The sequence below is a fragment of the Elephantulus edwardii genome, unplaced genomic scaffold, assembly GCF_000299155.1.
Source record: "Elephantulus edwardii isolate Elephantulus edwardi_28Jun2011 unplaced genomic scaffold, EleEdw1.0 scaffold00139, whole genome shotgun sequence".
Taxonomy (NCBI): Eukaryota; Metazoa; Chordata; class Mammalia; order Macroscelidea; family Macroscelididae; genus Elephantulus; species Elephantulus edwardii.
Window position 1 is genome coordinate 8383712 of NW_006399889.1, and position 26125 is coordinate 8409836.

At 38.5% G+C, this 26125-nt stretch overlaps 1 protein-coding gene and 1 pseudogene across 8 annotated transcripts in view; both read left to right on the plus strand.

Annotated features, from left to right (window-relative positions):
• CACNB2 (calcium channel, voltage-dependent, beta 2 subunit) overlaps positions 1–26125 on the plus strand; it is a 512677-nt gene that overhangs the window by 321970 nt on the left and 164582 nt on the right. For 6 of the 8 annotated variants that reach the window (XM_006894308.1, XM_006894305.1, XM_006894306.1 and 3 more), the window contains one exon: positions 10236–10355. In XM_006894308.1, coding sequence (XP_006894370.1) covers positions 10236–10355 — 120 coding nt within the window. Of the gene's footprint in view, positions 1–8973; positions 9405–10235; positions 10356–26125 lie in introns of those variants that run through there. The other 2 variants (XM_006894309.1, XM_006894312.1) reach the window with 2 other exon arrangements.
• On the plus strand, positions 15474–15707 carry LOC102861914 (annotated as a pseudogene).

Genomic DNA, 26125 nt, shown 5'->3' on the forward strand with positions numbered 1-26125 from the left:
AAAAAAAATAAATAAATTTTTAAAAAGTGCTGAATTTAGAAGAAAGTCTGTTTAAATGAAATTTAAACTCTAATATAAGAAGACGTAAGGGTTTCTTGACAACATCTTAAACATCAATTCTAATGAAGTCAACACTGTGTCAGGAGATGTTCTATCAGGTAAGGTCATATAAACAAAGAGGGAGTCCCAGACTTCATGTGTGCTTAAATGTATAGCTGTATTCAGAGAGCGAGTAAGAGTGAGAGAGAGAGAGATCTTAAATCAGTCTTTTTCTCATGTGGTGACAAAAGGGCAGTGTTTTCCTTTTTTTACTATTGATGAAAATTGCATGATTTTTCCTTTCATTTAGAAATTTAGACTTAAATTTTAGTAACTTCTAAGAAAACATTGCTTCTGCGAAGCAATCTGTGGTCCTAGCTAATAATTCTGTTCACTTCTGTTCCTTTTGACCATTAATACTTGGGACCCAATTACCATTGTTCCTATTAAGAAGGAACAAGAGATTCTTGATATCTCAGATCCCAATACTTTTCAGCCTTAGATGTTTAAGCAGCTGTCTTTTAAACTTAGAGAAAAATCTAGAGTGGAAGCCTCTCATTGACTGCAAACCAGTGTTATCTCACCACTGTCGTAATTTCCAAGTTACACTGCCACCAAATTCTAGCTTGTTCTATGTGTGTCAGCTACCCTGACCTCATTTTCATTCCTCAGACATGTTAAGCATCTCTTGTCCTACTATTCTTTCTGCTTATAATTCTTTCTCAGAACATCCGAGAATGAACTTAATTTTTTAATCCTTTGCATTTCATCTTAATTATCATCTCATTATTATTTCTGTCATCTGTTAACCATAGCTAAAGTTGCAAGCTTCCTTGCTTTTAGTCTCTTATCTTAACTTGTTTAACCTTATTAGCCATTTTTTTATCCAGATAGCATTTTTTAAATGAGTCTTTTCACTATAAGACCAAGCTCTATAATGCAGGGAATCCTTTGTATTTTCACAGACTATTTCTCACCCTTAGCAGTTCCAAAATCATAGCAATGTGGTAAATGTATTTTTTAAAAAATAATTTCTTTATCATTGCACATTAATGCTATAAGCCATTTATTAATAGCCTTATACTTTTGATAAAATCGAAATTAACATTCTGATATAATGAAAATATATCCATGAGTATAATATATATGTGTGTGTGTATATCTGCATATACATATAGATATATAGAGAGAGAAAAAGAGAGGGAGAGAGATATCTTATTAGTACGTATACATTTTTGTGTGAGTATATATATATATATATAATTATATATGAATATGTGTATATACACACATAACATCTGTAAGTATGTGTGTACAGGTAAGCATGCATATGTATATATGAGTATGTAAATTATCACATATATTGTTGTTTTTGTGAGCCATAGAATTGGAACCAACCATTAACCAGTCCTCCAGGGAGTTTCCAGAGGCAATAAATCACACAGGAGTTGATTATCCTTATTTCTCCTGCACAGTAGCTAGTGGATTCAAATCGTGTACCTTTGGGTTCACAGCCCAATTCCTTCCCACTAAGTCACCAAAACTCTGTGTGTATGTGTATATATGTGTGTGTGAGTGTGCATGTGTGACTACATAGGTATAAATCTATATAAATACACATATGTATATGTGTATACATGTTATATGCATACACATATGTAATACACATTACATGTACACACAATACATGTGTTTTATATATAAGGAGCTCTCATGGCCTGGTAGTAAGGAGTGGCACTTCCAACCCAAAGACAAACAGTTCAAATCCAACAGTTGCTCCGTGAGAAAAAGATGAACAGTATCTTCCTATGTGATTTATGCCTCTGAAAATCCACTGGAAAATCAGCTTTAATTTGTTTGCAACTTGCCGATACACAACAACACATAAACACACACACATACATGTGCATGGGTTCTAAGGCACACATGTACATGTATGTATGTATATATATATGGATATCATGTTTATAAAAGAAGTTCAGCAAAAAAGAGACTATTATATTAATTGATATTGTGACTATAACAATGGGCTTCAACATAGTAGAGATTGTGCAGATGGTGCAGAATCAGAAAAAGTTTGGATCTGTTGTACAGAATGTTGCTGGGAGTTGGAGTTAGTTTCACAGCACCTAACAACAAATATACATAATATTATGCATATAAATATGTATACTTGCTGCAGAAGGTCAAGGACTGTGGTATTCATTATAGGTTGAAGTGCAACATTAAGAAGACAAAGATTCTCACCACTGGGCCAATTGGCAGCACTATGATAGAAAGAAAAGAGAATGAGGTTGTTAACAATTTCAACTTGCTTGGCCCCACAATAAACACTATTGGAACCAGCAGTCAGGAAATCGAAAGATGAATTGCATTGAGGAAGTCTGCTGTCAGAGACCTCTCCAAAGTGCTAAAGAGTAATAATGTCAGTCTAAAGACTAAGGTGCACCTGATCCAGACCATGGTCTTTGCAATTACTTGCTATGCATCACAGAGCTGGACAGTGACTAAGGATGACAGAAGAAGAATCGATGCCTTTGAGTTGCAGTGCTGGAGAAGAGTTCTGAACATACCATGAACTGCCAAGAAAACAATTTGTTTATCTTGGAGAAGGTGAAACTAAATTTCTCCTTGGAGAATAGGATTTTGAAGCTCCATCTCACTACTTTGGGCATGTGGCTAGGAGGGACCAGTCCTTGGAGAAGGATATCATGCTTGGAAGAAAGGGTAGAAGGACAGCACAAGAGAGGAAGACCCCAGATCAGATGGATAAATACAGTAACTGGGGCAGTGTGGATAGGTGTGTCAGAGTCAGTGAGACTGGTTCAGGACAGAGCAGACTTCAGAGCTATTGTACATAGGATCACTATAAGTCACAGATGGCTCAAAGGCTCTTTACAACCACAACATATATGTGGAGATCATATGTCTGTTAAGAACTTTGTTAATATTTTTACATTAAGGTCAGTGGTAGGCCAATTACATTTATAATTTTCATTATTATTATTTTAATTTGAGTGGTAGTTATATGTTGTTGTGTACTGTCGAGTTAGAACTGACCCACAACTGACCCTCTGCTGTGTTTTCAGAGGCAGTTAATCGCTCGGGAGAAGATTGTCCATTCTTCTCCCACAGAGCAGCTGGTGGATTCAAACCACGTGTCATCACACTTCTTGCCACTAGGCCATTAGTGCTCCTTGCTAGATATATAACATTTGCAAACTAAAGTTTTCAGTGATCATGAAAACATATTTCATTTCACTGATTTATGTCACTTAACTTTTAGAGTCAATAAACAATAGTTAAATTATAATGAAATCAATGTAACAGTGAAGTAGCAATTCTGATTTCTTAGAAAAGAAACATACAGACCTCTTTTCAGCACAAAACTTAATTCTTCCAAACTGTGAAAAGAAAGAAATGAAGGTATTATTTCCTCCACACTCTAATACCCAGCAGATAATACAAGGTAGGATCTTCCCCCTTCTCCTAGGCCACAGAATTTTGTCCCATTTTGTGTTACTCTAAGACTGTGGACATAATAAGTTTGCCAGTGAAATACCTGACCCATAGTAAATTGGGCAGGAATACTAAAGCCAAGTCTTTAGGAAATATAGAGGATAGTGGGCAAGTTACAGTTTTGTCTGCAATAGAAGTAGTCTTGGAACACAATTAGAAATTGATTTTACCTCAAAGCAGTGATGTAGACTTCATATGAAGATGTCTTGCAGAAATGGATCACACAATTTGGAATGCAAGCACAGGAAAACCAGAGTTCGGATCTGATTTTCAGAGGGTCATTCTGAGTTGGACTCAACTTGATGGCCCCTAACAACAGCTCTTGAGTAGGCCTACATCTCTTACCTTTTCTTACCTTAAAGAAGAAAAATTTAAGAACATGTTAGGGGACAAGAAAGAAAAGAAAACTGATCCTGGAACTATAAATGGGACAAGAGTGAAATGAAGATGTGAGAAAAAAGAAACTTAATTCATTTGTATTAAGTCAGAACTGACTTTGTGGACTTTTGAGGCTGTAAATTGAACAAGAGATTTCCATCTTTCTCCAGTGGAGCTATTGGTGCATTTGAACCACCAGAGCAGGTCTTTGGGTTAGTAGTACAATTCCCTATGGGCATGCACACCCAGGTTTATTGCAGCTTTGTTCACAGTAGCAAGGAGTTGGAAACAACCTAAGTGCCCATCAACAAACGAATGGCTAGAGAAGCTGTGGTATATTCGCACAATGGAATACTATGCTGCATTAAAAAACAAGGAACTCATGCAATATTATTCAAAATGGTTGACTCTGGAGAACATTATGCTGAGTGAAATATCCCAGTCACAAAAGGACAAATATTACATGATGCCACTGTTGTAGAATGGGACTGTCCTTGGGGTTGAGGAGAGACTGAGTAAGATGGGTTCAATAATGTATACTGCACTGAAACAGAGGAGGGAGAAAACTGTTTAAAAGAGATATATAACTAGATATTTCTGTCATCACAGGAGTCTAGAGCGAGGGCTACATGGTGGAGGGGACCTGGGGGAGGGTTTGTAAGACAATGAAAGAATCTTTTCTTTTACTTTTCCATAATTTTTGACTCATGTACTTATAACTTGTTAGTTAAATTTGTGTCTTCTAGGTTGCAACCCCCCCATGATACATCTTCAGGGATATGAACATGTACGGCCAAGCACAATCAATAAGAGTGCATCTAAATTCCAAAATCAATCTCCATAATAGTCTATGTGTTTCCTACTGCCAAAGGGGACCTTTAGAGTAGTGAGAGAAGATCTTCACCCTGAAACCCACAGCGTCCCTTTTCAGCAGGAAGTAGCTAAGAGAATACGCCATCCCCTTTTCCTTATGACTCAAGGTGAAGTCTCTCTCAGGGAGGAGTGATAGGGAATGGCAAAGGACACACTGACAAAGAAGATTAATCAGAACTGGCTTTGACAAGCACTGTGGCATTTGGACAAGAACAAACTGGGAGGAGGGCAGAGAGAATGGTGCAACAATGAATGAATGGAAACCCAAAATCTCTGTAAATGTTTATGAAAATTAATAAAATATAATTATAGGGGAAAAAAAAACAATTCCCTATGGGCCCTACCACTGTTGTTTTTGTTGTGTACCATCAAATCAGAACCAACTCATAGCTGACGCTCCAGCAGTTTTTCAGAGGTGTTTTAATCACAAGGGAGGAGATTGCCCATCCTTCGACTGAGGAGCAGCTGGTTGATTTGAACTGCGTGCCTTTACAATTACCACAACCACACAATTTCTTATCAGTAGGCTACTTGAGCGTCCTACGCCTTGTTGTTGTTGTTGTTGTTGCTGTGCACCATTGAGAAAATCAACTTATAGCTGACTCTCCAGTGGGTTTTCAGAGGCATTTTAATCACAAAGGAGGAGATTGTCCATCTTTCTACTGCAGAGCAGGTGGTGAATTTGAACTGTGTGCCTTCAGGATTGCAGTACAGTTTCTTACCACTAGACTATTAGAGCATCCTACCACTTCTTGTTCTTGTTGTGTACTGTCAAGTTGGAACCAGCCCATAGCTAACTCTCCAGTGGGTTTTTTTAAGGCAATTAATCGCATGAGAGGAGATTGCCCATTTTTTTCCTGTGAAGCAGCTGGTGGATTGGAACCACATGCCTTTGGGATTACACCACACTCCTTACCAGTAAGACACTAGAGCTCCCTAACAAGTTCCCTAAAAAGGTGATGTTCTCTCATAATTCAGTATTCAACAAAACATGTGGAAAAGACAAACTAAAGAGCAAATGCATAAATTAATCTTGTTAAAATAAACCTTTATAAAAACAAAAAATAAACCTTTATATAAGCAGAGAGAGGAAATACGGAGTGAAAGGTCTAAGGATAAAATGAAAAGATCTGACATGGACTGTTGAAGAGTGAGCTGCATTTTGGAACTATGCAATTAGGAATGTCAGCACTAAGATGTAGAACAGGAAATATGAGTAGCTTAAAATGTGATGTACCTTCAAGGACACTACAAAAGACCAAGTAATCACATTATGGGTACCAAGAGATCAAGGGTACATCCTGTGATGAACCTGTTCTGGAGTTCGGGGAAATGACGGCCAGCTGTTCTTGATGAAGCCTACTTGAGGCACGATGACCCAGAAAGTCCATATGGTACCAAAGGCAAAAGCTTAATTAGATCTATCCCTTCGCACAGCATAAATTCACTTTCCCAGAAGGAAGGAGATTAATTGTAATGCACACATGGAGAGGGTGACTTTAAGAAATGCTGCAACTCTGGAGGCTGAAGCATAATGCTGCTTAATGGTAGTTCTCTTTGCTTTTGAGGAGAACCCTAAAAAAGCAGTCCTTAGTGAGTTATGCTGTTCATCCAAAGGCTCTGACCATTGGAATCCGAAGCCACCAGGGCTCCCTTCCAATTATCGGCAGGTTCCAGAAGCCAAAGAGGAAGAGTCTCCTCTTGTGGCAATGCACAGCCTTGGGAACCGGAGGGAGCCTCATTATGACTTGGAATTGACTCAGCGTCACTAAAGTTTTTAGTTTGCAGTGCATATAATTTCTATCGTGAAAACTTAGTAATTGGCAAGGATTTGGCTAGGTGGGTGTTGTTAGCTACCATTGAGTTGGCTATGACTCATGGCACCCCTATGAACAGCAGAGCTGAAACTTGTCCTATCCTGAACCTTCCTCATGATGTCTGATATGATAAAGCACATTGTTACAGTCACTGTGTCAATCCTTCTCCTTGGGAGTCTTCTTCTCCTCCTTAGATTCTCCACCTTTCCTCCACCCCTATGCTGTTCCATGGCCCAGCAGATCTTAGTCCTTAGGGCATTATGGCATTAGCCTAAAGGCACGTCACTGGTGGTTCTAATCCACCAGTTGCTCTACTGGAGAAAGATGGGCGATCTTCTCCTGTGTGATTTACAGCCACAGGACCTTGCTGAAAGGCCAACTGGGAGTCCATTTTGACTCTACAACAATGATTTTGATTTTTTTTTAGTTTGATCAAAAACACAGGCACGCATAGGCCAGAGGGAGTTGTACTGCTAAACCAAAGCTTTGCCTCTCTGGAAATTCAGAGCCACCAGATGTTCTGCAGGAGAAACACGGACAATCTTCACCCGTTGTGATTTGCAGCCAGGAAGCCTTCTGGGGCTGTGTGAGTTGACTCTGACTGAGTGACAATGCCAGGAGGGACATTGGGACACACAACAACATGTGTGAAAATTAGAAATACTCTTCCATGGGTGTGTCTGCAGAAGAGCTCATTTTTCCTTTTCCTGAGCAAAACATTTCAATGTATCATTCATACATTTTACATGACACTAAAAAGTAATCAATTTATATTACGATACCAAAATTAAGTTGCAGTTGATCTATGCCTTTCAATTCAAAGCCTTTATTCTTTGCTGTTGTTTAACATTCATATCACAAAGGTTGGTCTTAGCCCTGATGGTGTAGTGTGTAATGTGTCAGGTTGAGAATCCAAAGGTTGATGGTTCTCACCCACCAGCAACTCCATGGGAAAGAGATGGACAGTCATCTCCAAAAAGATTTACAGTTTGGGAAAACCTGAGGAAAGTCTCTAAAAGCTGAACTTTATTAGATGGCAGTGGCATTGGTTGGGGTTTGGAAGACCCTAAAGGAATGGCATGCTTCCAGAAAGTCTATGAACTTTGATAAATGTCAATAGTTCTAGAAAGGCTTCAGGCCTTTTGTTCATAAGGTTGCTATGAGTCGTGCTTGACTCCACAGCAATCAACAAAAACAAGAACAAAGAAAGGAAGAGGCAGCTCTGAAGGCTTAGTAGTAAGGAATTGTGCTGCCAACCCAAAGGTAAATGGTTCAAATCCACCACCTGTTCCTCAGGGAAAGATGAGCAGTCTCCTCCCCTGTGATTTACTGCCTTAGAGAACCACTTGAGGATCAGCTGTGGGTCAGTTCTGACTTAAAGGCACACATCAACAAAGGGAGAGAGAGGGGAAGGCTTTCTCAGAATGCTTTTCAGAGATAATTTACAAAATAATCACCACATCCAAACAAATAAATGCCGTTTGAGATGATAAAGTTTATGTTTAATTTGAGAAGTCTGAAAATGTCTATTATAAAATGTATTTTCAATTAGTACAGGAAACAAATCATTTTTGTATCCTTCCCTCTCAAGCTTCAGTTACTTTATCTGAAAGAAAAAACTGAAGTAAATTCTTTTGTAAATGCTAACAGAAACTAATAAATCACCAAGCGTTTAAATACCCTTTTTGATGAGTGCCATGACAATTCACATTTAGCCCAGTGACTTTGTTTCCAATGGCAGTTTCTCTTTGGAGCAGCAGTTCAGAGCAATTTTAAGCAGGTTAAAGTCTTTTACCTTAGAGAGCTGTGATTGCTTTCATGTCCTCATTATTAAATGGGCAAAGCTGCCTCTTGCATCTTGTTTGGGAAGCAATGAAGAGCAGGATTAAATGATAAATGAAAAATCTTGCATTATCTTCCCCCCCCCCCACCCCCATCCTGTTTTGTATAGGATACTGATCTGGCTAAGATACTTTCCTATAACAGGATGTTGAAAAATGACCATTCAATTAAAAGATTCTTTGCTCCCCTCTCTTTGAGAGAGCATTTAATCTAAAACAGAAACTTGACAAGCATATACCATGTATCCGTTACTATAGCGCCGAAAGACCTTTCCAGCTGTTTACTCTTCGGATGTAAAATGGCAATTTGACATAGACTAACAGTGTGATGTGAGCATCTGCGTAAAAAGGCTACACACTGAGCATGCCCAGTGCAATGAGCGCGTCCCCTCCCCTCCCCCTCCAGATCTCTGAAGATAAGGCTTGAACTTTGCACTTGCAAATGTCACTGCATACGTTTTACATTGGGGCTTTTTTTATTAAAGGTTCTCTTACAACTAATTTCCTTGAACAATGCAAGAGCAGGAAAGGTAACATTTAGGGTAGTGAAATGCATCAAGTTTGGAATGAGTTGCTGCCTCATTAAATGTACTGGAAGTGTTCTTTATTTTTAAAGCAATAGAAAGCATTTGTGTGTTTACTCCCCCACCCCCCCCGGAATGGGAAAAGAAGAGTCCACTTGAATTGGAGTCTTTCAGGGCAAGGCGTGTAAGCCCCCGGGGGGCAGAGAGAGACAGCTGAGAGGGTCTTGCACAGAGCATGGCTGGGAAAGGAGCCGGGGTGCTCTGGGGCTCCGCTGCGTGCACGAGCCTTCTGAGGATCTGTGCTGGGGGCTGCAGCTGCGGACGATAAAGGCGCTGTCTGGCTAATGAAGGCCACCTGGATCAGGCTTCTGAAAAGAGCCAAGGGAGGAAGGCTGAAGAATTCTGATATCTGTGTAAGCTCCAGGGTTTCATTTGGGGGAGACGTGATTTTGCAATCGCTTCTGCTGCTGTTGCAGTGAGTGAAGAAGGCAAGAGAGGCTGGTTTGATTGATTTAATATGATCAGGATTGCGAGAGAGGGAGCTCCGGAGATTCCTATAAATTTTTTGGAGCTCCTTTTCCTATGTTTTAATGAATTGCTTTGTGAAAGATCCCAGACAGGTGTTTTCTGCAGACATCACTTATTCACTGTCTATTTAAAAGTATGCTAAAATGTCTTACTTTAAAAATTTAGTGAAGCCAGCTGCTGGTGCCCTACAGTTTTGTCTTAAAAGATAGCAGGTGAAAAGGTACTAAGTGATATTTTTTAAGATTGAAGTAGAAGTCATATCATGATAGTGGCAGTTTGGAGAGCTCAAGTTTTTAACTCATTCGACTTTTTATATTATTATTATTATTATTCGATTTCTTTCTAGTTTTAAATACCTGCCTAGTGTATTGGTTGTTCTTCTGGAAGCTATCCTTGAAAACCATCTGTGTCCTTCAGCCCTGCACTGCACCATTAAGATGGTTTGATAGAAAATAACTTACCTGGTTTCCAGAAGGAAAGTAATTTGAATATGAGTCTTGGAAAGGAATAATAACCTGATAGATATAACTGTGCTATTATTGAATGATCTGAAAAACTGGAGCATGATTTTGTAGATGGCTTACTACAAAATTCTGTCCTCCTTTTAGGAATTTCTAGCACAAGCCAGAAAGCTAACTGGCATGTCAACAAGATGTTTTCCAATGCAAATAGCATAGAGTGAATCTGTTTTAAAATCTATAAATTCTCCTCTGCAGGGTTCGGCAGACTCCTACACCAGCCGTCCATCCGATTCCGATGTATCTTTGGAGGAAGACCGGGAGGCAGTGCGGAGAGAGGCAGAGCGGCAGGCCCAGGCACAGTTGGAGAAGGCTAAGGTAAAACCATGTCTTTCCTGGGCAAGACCTTCCTTTGCCAAGTATGCAGTGCCCTGCCCATGGTGGGCCACCTGTGGGAGTTGATCTGAAAGCTTTGTGTTTATTCTGTTGTCTGATTTAAGAAATGGGGCTTAGTATTTGCCCTTGCTAAGAAAGGGAGGTGAGATGTAGCAAGAGTGGTCTTTAACTCTGTATTGTTTTATTCACGCAACTTATCTCCTAGGATAGGTGATTTATTTGCACATATGTGAAGTAATATGTATATGAAGGGTATTAAATCACATCTTGTCATAAAATTATTTCATTTCCTTTTTCCACCAAACTCTATCTCTATTTTAGAAGAAATACTTTTTGTATTTTTTCAAGATTATTTTTATGGCACATAATTGTTCCCAAAATTTTGTTCCATAGAGTTTCTTTAAAAAAAATAGTATTTTCTTATGTTAGAAGATGGATGTTATAATGCTTTTCAAATGAATTCTTTTTCCCAAGTTATCTAATTGGATCATTTTAATCCATGACACTGTGTTAGAAGTTCATGAGTAAGTGAAACAGCTATAGAGAATTTTTAAATCTCTTGTTCAGCCTCTTGTGGCAAAAATGTTGATCATAAATCATACTATGTTCATCTTTCTTGCAGTCAAAGATTTTATTGATTTAAAAAAATAATCCTGCCTTTGCAAGGATTTTTTATCCATCTATTATATGTATTCTATTCTTTTTCCATTCTGTAATATATAATAATAATAATTAATATAGATGGGTGGCGTTGTGTTGACAGAATAGCCCTGTAGGAGTTCTTTGGCTATAAACTTTAGTGGAACAGATCTTCGAGTCTTTTCTCTTGCTCAGTGGAATTCAAAATGCTGACCTTTTGCTTAGCAGCCAAGTGCTTTAACCATTGAACCCCCAAAGCTCTAATATAGGTAGATGATTGAGAGATAGATAGATAGATAAGGATACAGGAAATCAGATGTGAAATATACAGTCTGAAAATTTAGACTATGTTCTAAATATGTGTCATTTAACTCCTTGTCATACTTTGAACACATTTCCTTGTAACAGTCATTCTGAGAGCTAGATATTCCCAAAGCATTGCCTGTTGTCTATGCTTAAGGTATCATATTCGGTAACTTCTGAATTAAGATATTTTAACAAGGTTATTGATTTTCTTTTAAAAGAAGTGACTGCTTGAAAACTGTAACTACTGTATTCACCTATTAAAATGAAAAAAAAAAGGGCATTAGAACATTTCTGCTGTCTGCTCCATGTCTGCAAGTAGTAAAATCTATGTGTGTTGCTATGGGAATGTGGCTTGGAGATGCCAGTTTGAATGCATGGACAGTCCTTATGTAATATTCATGACCTCTGGCACAGTTGCCATAGTGGTTCACAGAGGAGCTGCTAGGAGCCCTTGACATTTTAAAAGCAGTATTTCTAGACTTCAAAATAGTGTTCTTACCTCAGCATAGAAAATGTCTGCATGTCTCACACTGTCTGAACTGTGACAAGACACATAAACAGCAGAAATAAGGAAGGGTTTGGTGACAGTGAAAGCTGATAGAGCCATAAACTGATCTCCTCTACAGAAGTGAGCCATTTAAACCATTACACCAAATCCTTTGCCATTAAGCTTATTTCTAGTCATGAAATCCTTAAGTGTGCAGAGTAACTATTTGACTATTGAAAGGTGCTGTCAGAGGCATATTGCCAGACTTTTCTTCCAAGGCACCTCTGGGGGAATTAAAAAAACACCAACATTTGAGTTTGCAGTTGGATGCATGACTATTTCTATCACCCAGGAGCTCCTTGACTAAGTTGAAATTAAATAAATAAATAGAAATGAATAATGAAAAACATCAGATAATGAACATATGCACAGCTGCATAATTGCCACAAGGTTGTGGCGTTGTTTATATATGTTGCAATTTAGAATCTGAATTCCATATTCTATATTTTGCACTAGGGTGCAAAGAAAAGTCAAAGGAAAAAACAGTGTGTAGTCCAGAAATAAGATTTTCTATTTGTGGCTAATTTATTCATGTATTTTCACATGTGAAAATTAAACAGATCCTCAAATTGACTCACTGCATCATAGGTTTGTTTGTGAAAGTCTTCGATTAACTGATTGGGACATTTTCATCCATGACTCTGTGTTCTCAGTCATGAATAAGTGACACAGCTATACAGGACTTTTAAATATATTTTCCACCTTTTGTGGCATGGATTTTGATCTTACATCAAACTATGCTCTTGATATCTGCAGACTTCAAGCTAGTCCTTCCCAGGTCAGTCCTCAGTAAAGAGGCAGTACTGGGGAAAGACCCTGGTTTTTTAATTTGACTGAATTGAAACAGAACAGGAAAACTAATGATCAGAACAGGAAAGATTATTGATCTACACCTTGCTAAAAGTTAATATCCCTCTTAGAAAACAAAGGTATAGCATATGTATCGCACAGCAGCCAGATCTCTTGCCTTTTGGACTTTGTACAGAATCAGATGCAGTGGTACCTGCTCAAAGATGGCAGCCGATGGGCTGTCACAGCCTGTGCATCAAGCTTTGGAAAGGATTCACCCCACCTCTTCCAAGTCTCCCATCCTAGGCCTTCACTTAACCTCCTGTTCTGGTGGTTGGTTCAGATCACCTAGATTTTAGATATTTAGGTCTGTTCCAATTTTGCTTTGTTGGACAGATTGAATTGGTTCAAACGGATTCAAAACCCTGATTAACTATCATACAGATTTGTTTAAAGTTCATAATTATAAACGACTAGATGAATGGATGAAAGGAAATGTGAATTTGAAATTAATACAAGACAATAATGAGTCTACATGTAATGAAAGTAGATTATTTACATCCATTTTTCTTAAAGTTGGATCAATGTCTTACACCTTTGTTATAATCAAATACGTTACATTTGAGCAAGTTAGAATTTTAGTATGCTTGCAAAGAGATATAACTACAATTTAAGCTTGATTTATGTTTAAATCATGATTTGATAGCTTTGCTTTTTTAATTCTTGTCACATTGAGGAAGAAGTACGAAAGAGAGATTGTGGATGGTTTGTTCTTCCAAAGATTATTTATTCTGCTCTGCCATCATGTCCTTTTGGGGATAGGTTTCAAAATGAAGCCCTAAAGTTTAAAAATGCATGATTCTTTAATTATTTTCTGACAGAAGAACACTTTGCCTTGGCACTGTGGAGTGCAGAGCAGTTTCTTGCCACGAGGCCACCAGAGCTACCTTGCATAGGCACCTTGAAACAATTAAAAGTTTTCTGCACTTGCCTTGTCAGTATCACAGCATCCTTTGCACAGAAAGACTTTATAAGTGGGCGCTTTTACCCAGTGATCCTACAGATCCCATGTAATAAATAAACCTAAGTTAGGTCCCAGCAGTGCTCTGAGAGCCTAGTATTGGGTGGATATAAACTACATTATCTACTAATTGCCTTTATAATACCCCTGTGAAATAAAGTGATTGACAAGTAATGAGACTAGAGAAACTGTCTTTAGAAATTGTGACCTACAAAAGGTTACATAATGAGACACTCTGTGTTTCCAAGAATAAAACCTAATGTAATATTCTCTAGCTCTTTGTTGTGATGTCTCTTAACTAGTAACCTGTACAGTGAACTGATTAAAGCTTAGTTTTTAAGGCTATAAACATCAGTTGATAAAACCATTATTGTAGAATGAGTATAAGGATCCAAGTGGGTTGGAGAGGGTGGAAGCAGAGGGATGAGGATGTGCATGGGGTGGGGAGAGGATTAATCATGGGGTTATACAATTTGATGGGTTGGGCGTGAGGGAAATTGGGAGAATATGTTCTGGAAAACAGTGTATTCTAATTTTGTAAATAGTAAAATAATATTAAAAAATTTAATTTCATTAAAAAAACAAAACAACACAAACCATCAGTTGACTTGACCTTGTTTTCAAAACTTGTGCTTTCTGATTCCAAATGAGCATTTTGATCTTGTTCTGTTTGGCATGCCTTCCAAAGCCTACCTAGTTTTAGTTGATGATCTTTCATATTGTTTTGAATTCAAGTAATGTATTAATTTAGGTTATTCCCACATGAATATATTTTAAAAGGCAATCACTATATTGATTTTTTCTCACATGGAATTAATTTACTTTTTGAATATATAATTAAATCAATTTTAGTGTATTTAAAATTGTATGACTATAACCTACACACATTTTTATTACCCTCAACGAAACCATGTGCCCATTATCAGTAATTTCCCATTTATCCCCAAGTCTTATATCCCTAAACCCCACTATTGTTCAGTTGCTTTTAAGTCATGATGACCTCCATCAGGCCTCCAAGGCTGTAAATCTTAATGAAAGCAGAAGGCTTCATCTATTTCCTACAGGATGACTGGTGAATTTGAATCACAAACCTTTCCATTAGCAGCCCAATATGTAACCCACTCTACCAGGGCTCCCTAGGCAATAGCTAATTAGCTTTATGTCCCTATAGTTTTGTCTATTCTGAGTATTTCATTCAAATAATATTATATAATAGGTGATTTTTGTCATTTACTTCTTGCCTGGAAGCAGGAGCGGCATCCACTTCCGAAATGGCTTGCCTCCAGAAACTCTATGTACGAACAGTGCTCAGGCCGTTCGTTCATAGGGTCGCTATGAGTCGTCTACGACTCGACAGCATTAAACAACAAACAACAAGTTCTTTTACTTAATATTTTCAAGGTTTATTTACATTGTAGCATGTTTCAGAACTTTATTCCTTTTTATTGCTGAATAATATTTAGTTACCTGGGTATAACATATTTTACTTACATGTTTATCAATTGATGAGCATTTGGGTTATTTCCACTTGTATGTTTTAAATAGTCTTGGTGTGAGCATTCAATATACAGTGTGTGTGTGTGTGTGTGTGTGTGTGTGTGTGTGTGTGTGGTGTTTTCATTTCTCTTGAGAGTGTGTATGCCTCGAAGTAGAATTACAGGTCATATCATCATCTACTTTTAGTTAAAATAATGCTTTTGCAGATGGCAGGTCGCTCTTGACCGAGCTGGGTCGTTAGGGGCAAAGCTAACTGACCCTCGTCGATTCACCTGGATGAGCTCCTAGACCTCGGCCAGTCATGTTCTTTAGGGCCCAGTTGAGGCAAATTCTGCAGAGGGTTCCTGGGAAGGAGCGACTTGGCATCTACAGGTTCCTTCCCTTCTTTTTTGTCCTTGGAGCCGTGATGGAGTGGATCATGATCAGGGTGCGCGTCGGACAGGAGACCTTCTATGATGTCTACCGTAGAAAAGCCTCGGAAAGACAGTATCAGAGAAGGCTTGAAGAGACACCAGAGGGTGAGCTGCAGCGATGAAGCGAACACAAAACTCTGCTCTGGCTTTATCTCCTTTACATCATACTTTCCAGAACTCTTCTTATACCAACAGATTCACTTTATTCCAAGAACAGCCTTGACAAAGAATTTTTACTTGAATACAGTTGGACAATGCTTCAGAGAAAATGTTTCCTCTTAAAACAAACCCATCTTTTGAACCCAATCTGTGAAGTATTTTATTAAAAAATTCAAGGCTCAAAAAGAATGCTTTTATCTCCCAATTTTTCAAAACTTAACCTTTCTGCTATGTACACTGAGACTTTTAGTTAGGATGAGTAGATGTGGCAGGGACTAGAACAAAGATAAAATATTTAGTATGCACTTTTGTGTCAGATGCTTTAGAACCTAGATTTCTTCTTGAAATCATTAAATTATTGAGCATTGGATTTTAAACCTATTGTTCTTTTGACATGGCCTGTCTACTGTATTAAAGAAATTATGTTAGGTACAATTAGAGGGGCAGACAAATCACAGAATAGATCCACTGAGATAAATGGATAGATATTTTGCCTGTAGAAAATATTTGCTTCTTGATTGGTGAGATCATTCTAGTAAGAGGTAGACTAGAATTACCAAAGGGCATATATATGGCTGTAACCATCTAGAAGGACTGATTGCATCCTGCTGGCATCAATAGAAAAAAACCTTCTTGCAGGAGATAATGACTTCAAAATGGATGTTGTGCTGTCAAGTTGCCTATGACGACCCTCTCCTGTGCTGTCCCTCCACCTTCTGAGCATCATAGACAGATGGAATTTAGCTTACAAAGCAGAACATGGGAAGTAGAGAAGAGGTAAATGCTTCCCTAAACTCAGGATTTAAAAATCAAAAGCTGAACCCATTCATGTCAAGTTGCTTCTGACTCACAGTGATGTTCTGCTTGGTTTCTGGGGCTGTAAATATTTGAACAGAAATTTGCCAAGCTTTCATTTATTAACAGCCTGATACATTACCCATCACACCATTAGGTCGTCCTAGGCCTCAGAGTACAATATAACTAAGGGCTTGGCAGCAGTATTTTATCATGGAACCTTCCAGAGAAAGCTTATTTATTTATTTTTTTAATACCTTTCCAGCTTGAAAATATTTGTTATTTTTTTTCTAATTGTTCTTTAATTACTATTAGTAATTAAGCTGGGTGTGGTATTCAAGGATTAAAAAGGTTTTCCTTTAGCTTGTTAAAGGAGCTTCCTTGTCCTCTAGTTTCCATCATCACTGTCATGATTGTTGACATCATTCTGTCTTTGAGTAGTATTTTTGTTTTCATCTTCTCAAATATGTTGAGGATTGTACTTTCTTTGGTATTTTCAGAATGATTCTTTCTTTGGAATTTTTTATAACCTTTCTTTATGATTTGAAGTTTTATCACTGTGTGTCAGATGTCAGTCTTTTTTTATTTATTTCACTGAGTTTCTTATACATTCATTTTGAAGAGCTGGTTGCTTCAGAAAACCAAGTTCTAAAAATAGTTTTAATTTTCATTATCTCTTTCCCCTTCTGTTTTCCTCTCTTCTCATTTATCAAATGTTTAAGAACCTAGATGTTTTTAAGTCTTTAAATTATTTTTTTATTATTTTTATTTTATTTTATTACTTTTGTGTGTGTGTGTACCATCAAATCAGATCTGACTGGTACAGGAGAATATTGTCCCTCCTTCTCCAGCAGAGCATCTGGTGGATTCGAACCACACATCTCTGGTATTGCAGTGCAGCTTTTTGCCGCTAGGCCACCACAGCTCACCAAGTCTTTAAATTATTTTTAAAAAACTGTTAAGATATATGTATTTTGAGATATGTATTAAATGTTTGCCAATTAAATTATATTTACATGTACAATTCAGTGATATTGATCTCAGGAACTGGGGCTGCACAAACATGTCAGTACTCCTGGTCCCCTCTTCCTCTCTCTAGGTCTCTGTGACTGGACCACACAGAACATGCTGTTAGAGCACTCATTGTCTGATAGGTAGTCTTTATCAGAAGGTAGCAACCGCTGTTCTTATTCTATCTTTTGTAATACATAGCTACTATATACTATTACCTCTTTTAAAACCCTCATTGTAATCCACTTGAAACCAACTCATAGCTGACTCACTAGTGGGTTTTCAGAGGCTATCACATGGAAAGAAACTGCCCGTCTTTTTCTTTGGAGCAGCTGGTAGCTTCAACTGCCCTTTGGATTGGCAGCGCCATTTCTTACCCACTAGACCCCCAGAGCTCTCTGCTAGCATATTCCGAGCTGCTCCTTTCTGACTCAGTGGATAGTACTATAAGGCATATCTTCTGTGCCCAGTGGCTCCAGACCTCAGTGGGAAGTAACAAGTGTTTCCACAATCACTTGACCTCACAGTGTCCAGTTGGCCTGAACCCCCATCCACATCACCAAGGTACATGTTCTAGTTCCTTAAGTTGACCTTGTTTCCCTGGAGCAAAGGACACATACTTCATACTTATTAGTCCTGCTGGTATGTCTCCCTATCAACAGTGATCTAATACTCTCTCCTGCTCTTCTTACATGCTGGGCTTTTCTTCCTTTTCTGAATGACACCTGGATATTGTGGGGAAAGGCTTAAAGATTGCTCTCTATTTCCTTATCATCATGCTTACCTTAATAGTCCATCTATGAGTAAGTTTATGTTTCTTATGGATCAAATGTGTGTGCTTTAAAGAGAACTTAACACTCTATTTAAGCCCTTCTGAAGTTGATTTATGGTTTTTATTAATAAAAGTTTCAGAGAGACAAGGTTGGCCCACATTTAAAGTTAGACTTTTGTGTAAGAACTCTTATAAGGACTGTAAACATAATAAAGACTTACAGTTATATCAAAACCATAAATGGATTGAGGAAGAAATCATAAACCTTGTAGCAATGTAATTGAAACTCTTCTATCATGATAAGCACAGCTATAGACACATGATTCTTTCCCATCCTTTTTCTGTACCAGATAGGAGCAGGGACCTCACATACACCTTTATATATATCACTTAATTACTCTCTTTCTGCCCTTGTGAGTTTTGCCTCACCAACGGCTGAATAGAAGATGATGAGAGCTCACTGTGAGAATAGTGTTTATTCAATTAACAAGAATTTGGTTAATAATATTTTGTTGTTGAGATTGATTATGCTGTTGTAGTTGGTTGCCGCAGAGTAGATTTTTATTAATAACATCAGCCCTGTGTATGACTCAACTGCCTCTTAAGAGCTCTAGTGGCTTCTTGTTGTTAGATGTCATTGAGTTGAGTACAACTCATAGCGACCCTGTGAACAACAAACCTGGACCCTGTCCTGTGTCATTCTCATTATCTCTGGCACACTTGAACCCATTACTGCAGTAACTATGTTAATCCATCTCATTGAGAGTCTTCCTCTCTTTTGCTGACACTCCACCTTTCCAAGCATGATGTCCCTTTCTGAGCAGTGGCCTCTTCTAGCAAGCAATATGACCAGAGTATGAAAGACTAAGCTTCATTATCTTTGCCTCCAGTGAGCACTGGGGCTGCACTTTATTCAAGACATACAATTTTGTTTATTTGACTTCTACCTGATATTGACTACTCTTCAACTTAAAGACAACAATTCTTTTCCTGTCATCTTATTCATTGTCCAGCTCTCAAATGCATAGCAACTGATTGAAAAGACCATGGCCTGGATCAAGCTTATCTTATTCTTAAAACTGACAAAAATTCTTCAAAAGAATACTTGTACTTTAGTATTTTGGACAGTTCCCCGACAGCAGACTTGTCCAATGAAGTACGTCTCCTGATCTGCTGACTGCTGGTAACAATGGTGTTGATTGTTGAACCACGTAAAAGGAAATGATTGTCAATTTCAATCCTTTTGCTATCTGTCCTCTTTAATCCAGAGCTAGAGAGGAAAGAAGCAAAGATGAGTTACATGTGGTGCCTGTCTTTATGAAGTATTTGGTCCGATGGACAGTCCAGAAATGTGTGTCACTCACAGAGGTTTTGGACCAACGGCAGTGCAGATCAAATGCTGTCAGATGGAAACTGGATACTGCCAGGGGAGGGGAGAAGGCTTTAAGAAAGAGAAGGAGGGAGAGGAAGGAAAATGTGCAACAATGAAGAATGAAAATCCAACTTTTCTGTAAACTTTCATTAAAATCACAATTTTTTAATTTTATTTTATGTGTGTGTGTGTGTGTACTGTCAGATCAGATCTGACTTGGTACAAGAGGAGATTGCCCCTCCTTCTCTAGCAGAGCATCTGGTGGATTCGAACTGCATACCTCTGGGATTACAGTGCCACTTCCTGCCACTAGGCCACCAGAGCTCCCTTAAAATCACAAATTTTTTAAAAAAGAGAGAAAAATGGCAGTTCATTTTGCAGATGGCAGCATGGTTATCAGAAAGCCTCTTTGCAAGTAGAACCTTTGCTGTCTAGTGATATGTTTCTCTTAAGGGTACCAAGATGGAATGCCAACAAAGGGGTCCACAAGGCTATTATTCATTTAATTGTAAACTTCATTTACTTCTCAGCTTACCTTATACTAAGCACAGTGAAGTATTTCTTATCTTGGCTTTTCTCAGAAATCCTGTTAATATGTACCCTCACAAAGTCGTAACTATAGCTTTTGTTTGTATGATATCTTAATGCTTGCCTTCCCATTGTATTAGCTTATTTGGACCTTGTAACTACTCAGTAAGGAAGGGAGCACAAATACTTTTCATTTTAGGAATTGAGGGAAGGTATTGAAATGTTTTATCCATGGCCACACAGCTCATAAGTAGCAGAATTAGGTGCTGTACTCCATGAGTCCATCTTGTGGTTCTGGTGGTGGTGGTGGTTCTTGTTGTTGTTAGGTGTCATCAAGCTGACTACAACCCATAACGATATAATGAACAACAGATCTGAATGCTGCTCTATCCTACTCCATTTTTACCATCTCTGATATGCTCAGGTAAATTGTTACAGTCAGTCTGTCTTGTTGAGGGTCTTCCTCTATTTCTATGACCTTCCACCTTTCCCAACATGTCTTTTTCCTAGGACTCACCTTTCCTGACAACATTCCCAAAATATGGGATACAAAATTTTGGCATCCTTGCCTCTAAGGAGCACCCTGGTTGCACTTCCTTTTGAATATTCAATACTCTCCCCATCCACTACAGTTCAAAGACATTGATTCTTTTTCTGTCATCCTTATATATTGTCCAACTTTCAGGTGCATAGGAGTCAATTGAAAAGACTATGACTTGAATCAGGAGCACATTAGTCTTTGAACTGACATCCTTGCTTTTTATAAGACCCCCACTTAGAAAGATGTAGATCTTTTGCTCTCTGATATGTTTTATGCTTTTGAGAGATTAAATGAGTCAAATCTCCCCCTTTATGCTATAGGGGCAAGAATAAAACAGGGCCACTATTAAAATAATTTTTAATATAAGAATATTATTTCTTCCTCTGTGTGTGTGTGTGTGTGGTATAGACACAGCACAGCTGGATTTAAAATAAAAATAAGTACCTGCTTGGTAATAAGTAAAATTTTAAAATTTTCTATTACTATTACCTTTTTTAAAAAAAGTGTTGGATTTTTTATGAAAGAAATTTTGAAATTATTTAAACTAAAGTTTTGAGCTAAAATGCATCAAGTTTATGAAGTTTTATGTTAAGAGCTTCCAGAGTGTGCGAATGTTATAGTTTTGGTTAAATGTTGGTAAAAATGGCAGATGCCTCCAAATTTAAATAAGGCTTTTTCTGTACACAAAGAGAAAAATAATAATACATCTTAGAGATACTTTGTATTAAGAGTGTTGAAGGAACAAAGTTTAAGTAGGGCAAGGGAGAAAAGATTATAAGGAGACCCAATTTCAATGCTGTTATTTGAAAACTGATTTTATAAGTGTTGTCTGTTCTTAAGAGAAACCAATGAAAAGAACAACCTTAAAATCACAGCAGTCAATACATAAAATTAGATGTTGTGTTAGCTTAAAGGTTGGGTTTTTTTAGCCATTACAGCTAGCCTCCTCTGGTCTCTAACTACCTTAACTGCAGGCACACGATGTTGGAGATCATCATGGTTTTGCAAATCGCCAAAGCTGTGCGACTAGGATAAGTGAAAGAGTGCTTCCCACGCTAGGCAGGGAGACTTGAAGTGGGCAAAACTGGTGGAAGCAAAACTTGAGGAAAACGAGATCCTAGTGATAGTGGTGAAGAAACTATGGCAAGGCATGACCTGAGGCTTCTTGCATTTGTGCTGGCCACAGTTAAAGGTTTTTGCTGTATTTGCTGGGTGATTAAAAGAGAATCTAACTTACAACTGCCCTGAGGCAAACCTTGATGGGTGGTGTAGATTTGATGCTGAAATGAAACCAGAGCCTGTACTAATGGAGGAATTATGCCTTGACACTTGGGCTAAAAACTGGACTAGTATTGGGTGATATTCTCTGACTCCCCCATTCTCCAACTTCCTTCCCTAATAAACCACATTGTTGGTACCATAACTGTGAAGTCAGTCATGAATAAATGAACCTCTTGCTGCTGCAGCTGTGGCTCCGACTCTAGAGGCATCATGGTGCTGGGTTATGGGCTTTTTATCGGCTTTCTCCTCTGAGGGAGTGAGGGGCTGTGCTGTTTTCACTCCCTTTGGCTCTTTCAGAGAGACGCTTACAGCCCTGTGCCTTCACATCCCATTTTCTGCCCTTTAGACATGTGTCCTAACTGTCTAAAAAGGGATAGGATTAAAAGAAACATTTAGAAATTGCTTTATTGATAATTTTATTTTTTTAGAATTTTGAACAATCTATGATTTATTCATTGCAAATATTTTTCTATTTTAAAATTACTTTTATTTTTTCATTGGTTTATTTATAAGTATATTATTGTTATCATTAAACCCTGTTCTGAAGAAGAAAGATGCATCTTGACTTTCATTGTCACAGTTTATATTTCTATTCAGTGATGCCTTAACAATTAAGCCCTGGGAGCTAAGTGGTTCTTCAACTAAGATTTTCACCACTGGGCCAATTGGCAACATCATGATAGATGGAGAAGAGATTGAGATTGTTAACAATTTTAGCTTGCTTGGAGAAGAGATTGAGATTGTTAACAATTTTAGCTTGCTTGGTTCCACAGTCAACATTCTTGGCACCAGCAGTTAGGAAATCAAAAGACAAATTGGATTAGGAAAATCTGCTGTCAGGGACCTCTCCAGAGTGCTGAAGGGCAAGGATGGCACCTGGAGACTAAGGTGCACCTGATCCAGGCCATAGTCTTTATAATTACTTGGTATGCATCAGAGAGTTGGACAATGACCAAGGATGACAGAAGAAGAATTGATGCCTTTGAGTTGTAGTGCTGAAAAAGAGTATTGAACATACCATGGACTGTCCAGAGAATTAACAGATCTGTCCTTGAGTGGGTAAAACCTCCTAAGAAGCAAAGATTTTGAGACTCCATCTCATATACTTTGCATATGTAGCCAGGAGAGACCAGTCTTTGGAGAAGGATATCATGCTTGGAAGGGTGGAGAGAAGGTCAAGAGAGGAGGACCCTGAATGAGATAGATTGACACAATAACTAGGATAGTGAAGGTGGACGTACCAGAGGCAGTGCGATTGACTCAAGTCAGAGCAGGGTTCGAAGCAATTGTACATAGGATCACTATTAGTCGTCATCGACTAACAGCACATAACAACACCACCAGCAAAGTGGTTAAGTGCTCAACTGCTAGCCAGAAGGTCTATGGTTCAAACTCACCAGCTACTCTATGGGAGAAAGACATAGCTGTCTGCTTCTATAAACACTGCAGCCTTGGAAACTATTGGGGCAAGTCTACTCTGCCCTTTAGCATTGCTGGAAGAACCACGTTAGCAAATGGATTTGAGTGTGGTAGCCTAGAAATAGCCTTTCAACCGATACTTGCAGATTTTAAACCCATGGTTTTTGTTTTGTTTTTTAAAAGGTCAGTTTTGAATAGTTGGGGTCAGTATCCTACCTCCCAGGAGCAGACTAGGAATGTGTCCATGTTAGCTGGATGGTAATGCAGCAGTCTCACCATCTAGTGATTTCCTTTTCCCTCCTTTGGATTCCCTAGCCTTTCCAGTTACATTCTTGAAACAACTATTTCATTTTGTCATTGTAGACAACTGCTATCTTCCTTGAATTAAATATTTATTGGACCAGTTGTAATTGCACATTTGGGTTGACCTACATTCCTTATAGCCCAGACTCAGGTTACAAGCTTGTTTACAGGGCAAACCAGCATCGCATATTCACACAGAATTAAAGCAAGTCTTTGACTGCTACTAGCAAAACAACTTGCTTCTCTTCTACGCATTCTATTGCTTGATTACTACTATGATTTTAATTATTTTGTAAGATGCCATCAAGTCAAGGTATTCTGTTGAACAACAGGCCTGAACCCTGTCCTGTCCCTGTGCCATCCTCATCATCTCTGACACACTTGAGCGCATTGCAGTCGCTGTGTCTGTATCATTGAGGGTCATCTTCTTCACTGATCCTGTATCTTTCAAAGCATGATGTCTTTTCTAAGGAATATCCTCACCTAGGAACATGTCTAAAGTATGAGAGATGAAACTTCATCATTTTTTACCTCCAGCGAGCACTTGGACTGCACTTTCTCCAAGACCTGTTTGTTCTTTTGGTAGTCCGTGGAATATTCAGTATTCTTCTCTAGCACAAGAATTGAACTTTTATTCTGTGTCTTTCTTTATTGCCCAGCTCTCAGATCCTTGTCAGGTGAGTAAGAAGACCATGGCCTGAATTAGGCACACTTTCATCTTCAAACTGACATCATTGCACTTAAGTATTTTGGAGAAGTCTCCACAGCAGACTATCCAATGCAATGTATCTGCTGATCTCCTAACTTCTGCTACCAAGCCAAGCAAGATGAAATCACTTACAACTTCAGTCCTTTCTCAACCCATCATGATGTTAAATGTGGGCCCTGTGGTGAGAAGCTTTGTTTTCTTGATGTTATAATCCACACTGAAGGCTGTAGTTCCTGATCTTCTGTAACAAGTATTTCAAGTCTGTTTGTTTCATTGGCTGTTCAAGGGCATTTGACTTTGTGTATCACAACAAATTATGGCTAATATTGAGAAGAATGGGATTCCCAGAACACTTAATTATGCTCATTAGAAATCTATCTATAAGACTTAGAAGCCACTGTTGAAACTGAGTAAGGAAATACTGGCTGGTTTAAAACCAGAAAGGGTGTGCATCGGAGATGTATCCTCTCTCTTCACCTGTTCAGTGTATAGGCTCAGCAAATCATTTGTGAAGCTGGACCTCTAGAAAGAGGAATATGGCACCAGGATCAGAGGAAGATTCATCAACAACTTGTCTTATGCAGATGATACAATATTGCTTGCAGAAAGTGAGGAGGGCTTGAAATACTTGCTGCAGAAGTTCAGATTAAGTAGGTGGAAGCATATAATGGATGCACAGAAAGGAGTAGTCAAATCCTTTAACACGTTGCGGCAAATGACGGCAAATGTGATTCTAAGCACAGTTGTCAATTTAAAAAGTGTGGGGCAATGTGTTAAAAGCACAAATTTTCCACATTCTACACCACTGCTGTCAGTCAGTCTGGCTTGGCTGCCCATTGAGTTGCCAGCTCAGTAAATTTTTACAGGGAACTGACCATCATTCTACCATGGAGTGGTTGGTGCTTTTGAACCTTTGAGTTAGATGACTAATACTACAATTTCAAGTCCTTCCACAAGCTATTTATTAAACATATTTGCTCTGATCACCTGCCTGTGTTGTGATGAGAAATTATTATGCTTTGGTCCTGACCTCAAAGAGCTCAGTTTAAAAAGACATTATAAAAATAATGATATGATTTGTATCAGTTGCCTTTAAGTTGATTTCTACTATTGAAAACCCCATGTGTGTCAGAAGAGAACTGTGCTTTGTTGGGTTTCTAGTGGCTTATTTTTGGAATGAGGTTGCCTGGTCTTTTCTTCTGAGGTACCTCTTGGTAAGCGCGTGCTGCCAGCATTTGATTCTCAGCTGCTTGTTAACCACATGCGACACTGTCATATAATAAATTGTCTCATTCAACCCCACATTTACCTATCAGAGAAATGTTGATAGCACCAGTGACATGGTTCCAGGTCTCACATCTGTGTTTGAGCTCGAGAACCAGGGTCTGTGCCCTCCTGTATAATTAGTGTCCCTTTACCACAAGGCTCACCTCTGCGCTGTTGGGTGTTGTGGAGTCACTTCCGGTTCATGGAGACCACATGTGTGCAAAGTAGGACTGCTCTGAAGCCTTTTCAGAGCTGTGACTTTCTGCAGGCAGATCACCAACTAAATCCACTAGCCCTTCTGCTAGCTGTTATGTGCTGTCGAGTCAGAAGCAACCCATACCTGACCCTCCAGCGAATTTTCTTTTTTTTTTTCTTTTTTTTAAA